Source organism: Gossypium hirsutum, chromosome D10, assembly GCF_007990345.1.
Source record: "Gossypium hirsutum isolate 1008001.06 chromosome D10, Gossypium_hirsutum_v2.1, whole genome shotgun sequence".
Classification (NCBI taxonomy): domain Eukaryota; kingdom Viridiplantae; phylum Streptophyta; class Magnoliopsida; order Malvales; family Malvaceae; genus Gossypium; species Gossypium hirsutum.
The window spans coordinates 13,948,502-13,957,567 of NC_053446.1; the positions used below are offsets into that span (position 1 = coordinate 13,948,502).

The 9,066-nt window shown below is 31.8% G+C and overlaps 2 protein-coding genes across 3 annotated transcripts; both read right to left on the reverse strand.

Annotated features, from left to right (window-relative positions):
* Positions 1-230: 230 nt before the first annotated feature.
* LOC107914356 (uncharacterized) lies at positions 231-2,770 on the reverse strand. 2 transcript variants are annotated; one of them, XM_016843254.2, is made up of 2 exons: positions 1,620-2,770; positions 231-576 (listed from the first exon to the last, which is right to left on the reverse strand). In XM_016843254.2, exons 1-2 carry the CDS (start codon positions 2,023-2,025, stop codon positions 527-529), a joined length of 456 nt encoding a protein of 151 aa, XP_016698743.1. In that variant the 5' UTR covers positions 2,026-2,770; the 3' UTR covers positions 231-526. The 2 variants fall into 2 exon arrangements, with proteins under 2 accessions (XP_016698743.1, XP_016698744.1); XM_016843255.2 differs by having other exon boundaries at positions 231-1,060.
* Positions 2,771-3,543: 773 nt separating this feature from the next.
* Positions 3,544-6,475, reverse strand: LOC107916004 (putative peroxisomal acyl-coenzyme A oxidase 1.2). The gene is made up of 6 exons (XM_016845173.2): positions 5,592-6,475; positions 5,214-5,392; positions 4,848-4,935; positions 4,612-4,774; positions 3,995-4,178; positions 3,544-3,749 (listed from the first exon to the last, which is right to left on the reverse strand). The coding sequence occupies exons 2-6, from the start codon at positions 5,352-5,354 to the stop codon at positions 3,594-3,596; spliced, it is 732 nt and encodes a 243-aa protein (XP_016700662.2). The 5' UTR covers positions 5,355-5,392; positions 5,592-6,475; the 3' UTR covers positions 3,544-3,593.
* Between the last annotated feature and the right edge of the window lie 2,591 nt (positions 6,476-9,066).

Consider the following 9,066-nt stretch of genomic DNA (forward strand, 5'->3'; position numbering starts at 1 on the left):
ATTATTTATTTATTAATATTATTATCTTTTATAAATTTTAACAACTTCAATTTTACTTAAAAATATATTTACCAAAGGAAATATAACCTCTTCCAAATTTTTAAACTTTTTTATCCAAATCATCCCATATGAACGCTAAATTAAAGAGAGTAATTAAAAGATGAAGCAAATACAAAAGAAAAAATGACTATTTGCAAAAGAAAAAAAAATGATGAGATGGTAGATTAATATGCCGAAATGATCAAAATTATTGACAGTAGAGAAATAGAGGTGAAAGCAAGGACCATTTGGTTGCATATATACAGCAAAGCTATTTACAAAATCCACCATGTTTTCATGTTTCCATACATCACTTCAATTGCATGTAAAGCACACATACATCCTCTATGCACATCTTCATTGTTCATTCACCTTCATCTTCCCTGCATTCCACCGGATGCACTAGCAGATTCCCTTCACACATTTTCTTACATTATTACTTCAACAGTACCGCCGAAGATTTCATTTACAGTCGCTCAGTACGCTTTCAGAAGTTCTCCAGAGAAGAAAACCACTGCTGTACAGAGTTGCTTCCCTCTGCATATTTTTAACCAAGATGCAAACAGAATGTTTAGTATGCATGATGAAATCTTCTGCTCCTGTAAAACATCCGATGCAGCATCTACAAACATCTCTATAAACCTCAGAAACACCCACTCATCCATCTTTGAATTAAAGAGAGTTAACGATGACAAGTCCAAACAGTATATTCTAAATTGTGATTGAATGCAATATATGTATATGCAAGCTGAGCCATATTGTAATAAATCGAGCATTGGGAACTCGAGATTCTTTGGAATTCAAGCTAAGAGTCCAACACCAAAAGCTGCTTAAAACCATGACTGGTCATTCAAGGAGAAGATTGCAACAAATTGGGCAATCAAAGTTCTCCCTGGAAACTGATCCCGCTAAGTCTGCAGAGACATTTGGACAAGTTGCATCAATGATTATCTACCAATTACTTTCTCTGCAATGCCTCTCGACTCAGGCACCCGACCCTAAAACCCACCCAAAGAGGGATCTGCCACGAAAGAAAGGCAAAAATAAAAAAATAAAAAAGAAAAGAAAAGATAAGGATGCAATAGAAGTTTAACATTTCATTACTCATTTCATTATATTAAAAGGAACTAAACTACAGTCTAACATATAGTCACTTGACCACTAGAGGTTGAGCTCAAAGCTCATCAAGTTCAATGCACCATGTTAAGTTAACAAGCGCAAACGTAAAGTTGTAGTTTTCATTGAAATGTATGTTCCATTAGAACCTTTTCCTAAATTGAATGTAGCATGCTGCAGGGATTTTGTGCAATATATTGCTCTGAATCATCATTTTTCTTTAAGAACCCAAGTCTGACACATAATCATACACAGGTACGGATTATGATCCTCTAACACCCCAAGTACATAACATTGATAGTTCCATTAAGTAGAAACAGAAAAAGTTTATAATCAGGCATTGAAAGGAATGAAGAACAATCTTAACTTCTTGACCAAGATAGATAAAACATCTTTTTAACCTAACATAATATTTAAAAAAAAAAAAACGAGTAAATTAAGATAGGGATAGGGGAAGGTCTTACCAGAAGAGCAGCCATTAGAGAGGTTCTTGATTGCACTCAAGAGCTGGCTATTAGGGCCCTCTACAAGTTGTTTGCAACCAGGTTTGTAACAGGGAACCAACACAACAAATCCACCATCATCTTCATTATCACTTTGAAAACCAGGACCATGGGGTTCTTCCCATCCAATGGACCATTCTGGACCATCAGATTCATATCCAGATAAACACACACCATCTGATTGAACCACTCTTGTCTTTTCACCACCTTGCCACTTTCCCTTTCCCTTTGATGGGGTTATTTTTGTTTGGAATATTACAGTTTCAGAAGATGAAGAATTCAAAGAAGACCCATTTGAAACAAGCTGTTTATCTTTACTTCCAATACTCCAAAACCTCCACGGAAAACTAGAAAAGGAAACTGCCATTTCTTTTTCTTTAATGAAAAATGCTTTAAAACTTCATAAACCACGACATTAGGAAATTACCAATCGAGTTTGATAATTAGAAGGGCAAGATGAAAATCAGGAAAGATATTAATTGAATCCAAAAAAAATTTTGAATCATAATTAAAATCAAAAGCTTGTAAACTGAACTCAGGCAAACTGTCTTCTGTATAGATTTTTTTCCTTAAAAATAATCAAAACCCAAACAAGTTTATGATCCAACCAAAAGGATTTCTTTTTGGGTCTACAGTTTTATGACCCTTTTCTCTAGTCCACAAAGTTCAACCGAAGTCAACAAACAGAAAAGCTCAAAATATTTCCAAATTTTACAACTTCAGCTTCGAGCCGGAAAGCTCAAACTTCTTAGAGTCGGCGATTCGATTGGAAAATATGACTCAAAGTCGGGATTATCCGGGATCGGCAAAGGAATTAAAAGGTGATTGCCAACGCTATTACTGCCGAAGCAAGAATCGGGGAAAAAAAGCGTCACGAAAATGAACAAAACCAAACGTTTCACCGAAGGAAAAAGGAAAACCCAAGCTTTAATCAATGAAAAAAAAAATTACAGGTAAAATTCAACACACTGGAGACTAGAGATAGAGAGAAAGAAACTTAATCAATAAAAGATTAAAGGGAAAATTGAGAAGACTACAATTTTCTATCTCTCACTCATCTCCATTTTTGTTTTTTCCTTTAGTTTCTCTCTCTACTGTGAGAATCAAAGTGGTTATGATCGTCTTCCTCAACCATTTATAGAGGGGGTTTTTCAATCAAACAACATCAGACGGTTCAGATGCAACGGTCTAAGTAAATGATTAAAGGATTATTTTATTTAAATATAGATATTTTGTTAATATATTGATTAACCTTTGGTTCGGAGACAAGTGAACTGACAACCATCCAGTTATGCTTACGTGTGCATTGCAAAGTCCAATCAATGCGCCCATACGTGTTCTAGCTCGACACGTGTAAATTAGCTAGACCAGGTACTTTAAATTTACTATAATGAAATAGAGTTGTAAATCAAAAATTCAATTGTTTTGTTGAATTAAATGAAATAGAAATATAATAATATTTTTGTGTTTTGTTGAATAGAATGATATTATAATAGCATAAAGAAAAAAATTAACATAACTAGAATTTTTTTAACAAAATTTTTTTAGATAGATAATTATTGTTATTGTTATTGTTATTAAATTTTAATAAGATTATTATTAAAAATAATAAATAATTTAACTATATTTCAACATAATTATTATTAAATATAATTTAATAAAATTCTTAATATAATTATTATATGAATTAAAAAATCATAATATATAATAATATAAAAATAATATATAATCTACTTTATTATTTTTAAACTGCAATACATATTTAATATGCTAAAATATCATTAGTGAAACAAATAATTTAATTATTCTACAATAAAAAACAAAATATTAGAAGTAATAAATAACTTGATAATTATATTTCACATTCAAAGATAATATTCATATATTAACAAAAAGTTACATGATTTCATTAGTTTATATGTCATAATCTATATGTTATAAAATTTTTACATTTATATATGAGTCATTAGCTTGCAATCTTTTGCTCACATCAGTGTATAGCCATTTCATCCATTCACCAACAAATCTGAAAGCATAGGCAGAGGCAAGCAAAGGAAAGAGTTTACTTTGCTTAGTTTTATAGTTAATCACCTGAAACAAATTAAATAAATGTAAAAGCATTAGATGCATCAGCCTTTGGGACATGTAAAAATTAGTTTTAAACATCAACAGCAGTAGCAACCAATACTTTTCAACAAAAGTCTTTGGCAGTTTCTATGAGAAAGAACAAGCCATTAGAAGTGATTATAAAATAAAAGGCTGTTGTGTACAACAATCTGTACTGGAAATAATTTGTATAGGTGTATCAGTGTATGCAGTCCAAAAGAAAGGAGTACCTGGGTCTCTGTACCAAATTGTCTACGAACAACACTGTACCTTGTTGAAATACAAACTTCCCTTGACAAAGCACAAGAAGCTTCGGATACAATTATTTGTCGGACATAGACCATAGTACCATAAACCTGCTGACGGGGAACATTAGATTGTACATATTTCCCTTCTTTTGTAACCTGGGAAAGACTGAAACATTTGGCGAGGAAATAAAGAAGCAAACATCAGAACAGTCATCTTGTTTTTGCGTGAAAATCACACTATAGGAGATGCACTTCAGCCTAGGTTATCACTTTTGTGGCTTCCTTGTTGGTCTTTTTCTTCAATTGACGAAAGATACTTTTATAAATTTTAGGTTTATAAGCACTCTAAAACCTCTCTATTATTAACAGACGTTGCAGAAAATTTTGCAGCCTTGCAACTTCAGTCAAGAAAAAACTGCTCATTACAGGAACTATCCAGTAAAGACTTTTCAAAAGATACTTCCCACCATGGCTACACTTTTATTCCTCTACAAGGTGGGCAGACAGATAAACATCAAACGAGAGAAAAAATATTGGCCTTCAGAGAAAGCAGCAGGCAAATAGACAAATACAGAGAGAGGAATGGTTATAGAACAAACTGCATTAGCATTTTGTTCCTCGGGATGCGCACATGATCAAATCTTAGAAGACCATTGTCCATGCTGTTATATGCCCCACTTCCAAATTTCATTCCAATATCACCAACTGTCATGCCTGGAAGAGGAGAGTGGTCATCCAGACTACGCAGCTGGACAATAAAACCTGAAAAAGAAAGTATCTGAATTAATATCTGCAATACCAGCTAAAGAAATAAGTTCATGAATTAGGAACTTACCATGCACTCCATAATCTTGTCCATCTGTTCTAAGACGAGCATAAACCACAGCATGCGTGGATACTTTACCCAGTCCACCAGGCCACCGCTATAAATAGCAAAAACCAAGCTAAGTGAATAAAATACAAGGAGATCACTATAAGATTACAACAAGTCATGAAGTATACAAAGTACGCATAAGAAAACTACGCATTGTACACAAGAAAAAAAAGGAGAGAGGATACACTTGAGGATGTCTGAGCCAAAGAAGAAAAATACGGAGAATGATTATTGAAGCAGTTCTCAGGATATATTGCTTACTACAAAGTATAAATGATCGATATCAAAGACAGAATTGATCAAAGGATTGTTAACTATTTTACTCACTTTTCTTGAAGTCAATGTGGGGCTATGAATGACAAATTCGTCAGTCTGAGGATCAAATGTTGCTGTAGTTTCAAGCCTTTGGACATTGGAGCCATGACCAAGTTCAGTTTGTGCATAGCATCCAATGATTTCTATACACATTTTTCGTTACAAACACGAAATGCTATTGAACTTCAAACCTAAAAAAAATAATAAAAACCAAAATAAAAAATTAAACTTACCAAAAAAAAAGCCCCAAATCAAGAGAAGAATCCAAACCAATGTCTTGCCAATTAAAGAAACCTTCTGATAAAGTCTTACTATCATGCAGGATATCTAGGCCTCAAAGAAAAAGTTCAAAAATCAAATTTGCAATCATATTCAAATGCTACCACTTACAATTATAAAGAAATCCTTCGTCTTACTATTTTCCTTATCAATATGGCGATCCAAGCTATCTCCTCGATTAGCACTACCAATTTCAAGTAGTTAATCCCATTAGTTCCCACCAGTTGCATAATAGCAAAGGAATGAAACTGAGCAAAGAAGAGAATCGATAATCCATATAAAAAAACATGAATGAAGTAAGGATTAAAGATTATGGAATACCTTCGACCAATCACAAATTGTACCACTACTCCTCTTTCCTTGAGTTTTTTTAAAGTATCACTTGTCAAAAACCATAATAATGCAGATAAGACATGCTTTCTACAACAAAGTATATGTTATACTGATGCAATAGCATCGTAGTAGAAAGACTTGTGAACACCAGAAATGAAAGTAAAAGCCAACGGAAAATCTAAATTAAAGCTTTAGAGTATAAGAAACCAACAACTCACCTCTAGGCATCCAAGAACCTCTAAATGTATTTCGTTTCAAGTAACTACCAAATCCAATATAAACTCCAATAACTGCTAGAAGCTTTCGTTGTGAAGAAGACTTACTTTGTGGCAACTGGTGCCTGAGGTAGCCTTGACTCTTAGCTAATGTCAAATCCATCTCAACTTCTACAATCCTCCTCTCTAGGTCCCTAAATATCAAATTAAATATTCCAAATGAGGGTTGAATAAAATCAGAAACAGTCCAATTAGACCATAGAAAGTGTGAAAAGTTTATAAGAATTAGAAATAAGACTATTAGCTTATCTTCAATGGTAAGAACCTTTGGTTTCTAGCAATACAAAAACAGAAACATCAGAGGTAAAATAGACACATTATAGTTATTAAGGGCCAGTTCTTCATTGCTTTTGAAAAGTGCTTTTGAAAAGTACCGTGGAAAAGTGCCGTGGAAAAGTACTTTTGAAAAGTTTAGTTTAAAATTTGAGTGTTTAGCATTGCTGTCAAAAAGTGCTTTTAAGAAATAAAATGTCCATTTTAGACATGTTATTATCAAGTAGCAAATATGCATTTAAATAATATTTAAATTAGTTAATATTATTATATTTTAGTAAGAATATAAAAAAATTATTATAACTTCTTGTTAATATTTTAATATATGAAATATAAATTTTAAATATTTTTAAGCAATAAATATTAATTATTTATAAAATTTAATTTGAATAAATAAACTATATTTTAAATATTTAAATATAACCATTAAATATTTGTAATTAGTATTTTAAAAAATATTTTTTTTATTTTTAATTAATGATTTTAACACAATTGTAATTAAGCACCAAGAAAAAAAATAAAAATACCATGTTATTGGAGGGGTGAAAAAATAATTAAGCACCAAAAGTGCTTTTGGGAGAGGAAAAGCTAAAATTTTTAGCTTCTCCTTTTCAGCTCCTTTTCAGAAGTGCTTTTGAAAAGCACTTTTGAAAAGCGAAAAATTTCAGCCAAAAGCAGCTTGTTCTTCACAGCTTTTCCTTCAAAAGTGCTTTTGGAGTCAGAAGTGCTTTTTTTAAGCAATGAAGAACTGACCCTAAAATTTTATTTAATAGTAAACTACGTTTCTAGAATAATATTATAAACGTACACACAAAATTTTTACCAACAATAGAAACAGAGGAAATAGGATCAAACAAGGAGAATTTGTTTGGCTTCTAAGACCTAATGAAAACATCGCAGAAAGAAACCTGTTCAATGTTTCTCTTAAGGAGATTAGCAAGCAATTTTCTGTTCTCTGCATCTTGCCACAACTTAATTTTCACCAAAAATTTGCAAAATAAACAAATTTAGCTTATCAAATTTGTTAGGTACGAAAATTGATAAAGGAAAAACGAAAAAAAATAACAACAATTCTAAGTTGATTTAATTGAATATTTATTAGGATTCTATGATCCTTTTTTTCTTTTTTTTCTCCCTAAATATGATCTAGAAAACAAAAATAAGAAACTGGTGCATTGGAATTGAGAAATCAGAAGCAAAAATAGAGAAAAAGAAAAAAATGAACCGTCCAGCAACGTAAAGCCAAGCGACGCAAGAGAAAAAAGCCATGACCAAAGAAGAGAGGAGATTTTCGTCTGAAATAAAAGAAAAGCTATTACGAGAGGCATTGAGTAAGCCTTCAAAGCCCGACCCTATGCAGTGTTTACGCATAATAGAGTCCGCAAGGAATAGCGATTCGACGGTCAAATTTCAACCAAACAAATGTGTCGCTATAGCGCGTGGAATAGGGACAGAATGGAATGGTCATTCCGTCGAACCAAACATACCCTTAGTTGTTTAGAAAACAAAAATTAGAAACTGGTATTAAATTTGATTGCTTGTACTAATCATTTAATATATATAACTAATCTTTTTACCCATAATTATAATCTTAAAAATCATATTGATTTGAATCCATGTGATGGCATGATAATTAAGGATGTTCATCGTCTCAAGTGTAGTTTGAGTTTGAGTCACACTAATCATGTTTGTTGTTCGAGTTTTGCGCTGTTATTATAATTCACCCAAAAAATCATATTAATTTGTTGAAATCTGAATAAATGCATATGATTGTACACTTTGAAAAATAAAAAATAAAGATAATGTTGAAGAGAGATTGAAATAAAAGTATGAATGTAATCAGATTTAAGATACCCACAAAATAAAACAAACACAATGCAGAAGAGAATAGCAACATGAAGGTTGAACATAAGATTTAACAATAATGACATGAATAAACTAGAACAATTATTTCACTTTAATAAGGGCTTATTATCAAATATATTAAGAATGTTACGAAAGGTCGTGGCAATATGAAAAATCATTAAACTTATTTCTTTTGAAGGCATAGGCTTTTCTTAAAATTCTATTATGTTTCTTAGTTACCTTGCATATGTCTATGTCAAACTAACCTTGAGATCACCCTTTCAGGCATTTCATACAATTTATGCATACAACAATCATCTTTTGATATCAACATGATATGCACCATCTAGGTCTTTTGTCTATTACCTATTACCTCTTCTCAGATTAAATAGATAATTTATTAACTTACAAATGTTGGCCTTACACTCATAAGTATTAACAATAATTAAACCTAAATTAATGAAATAATCATTTGCATAAAACATTCATAATATAAAAATCAATCAACTCAAATCAAATATTTATATCCATTTTAACTAAGCAAAATTAAGCCATGATTATTAAATTGAAAAACATAAAGATGAGAAGCAAACATGTTTGTCAACATAGGTAGTAACAATTAACAATAAAGAGAAAGGGAAGAAGAAAAGTTGAGGGGGATTATCCATGGCCACTGCACAATAAAAAAAGAAAATAGTTGAAATGCATGAGGTTATCTGTGATTGCTTCTTGCGACTTCTCATGATGGCTCTCCTCCTCTTCTTCATCTCAACTTCACCTTAATGATCTCAAGCTCATACTTCCTAGTTGCTCTCACTCTCGGCAAGAGTTTTGCCCTATTTTGCGGCGTGAAAACTCTT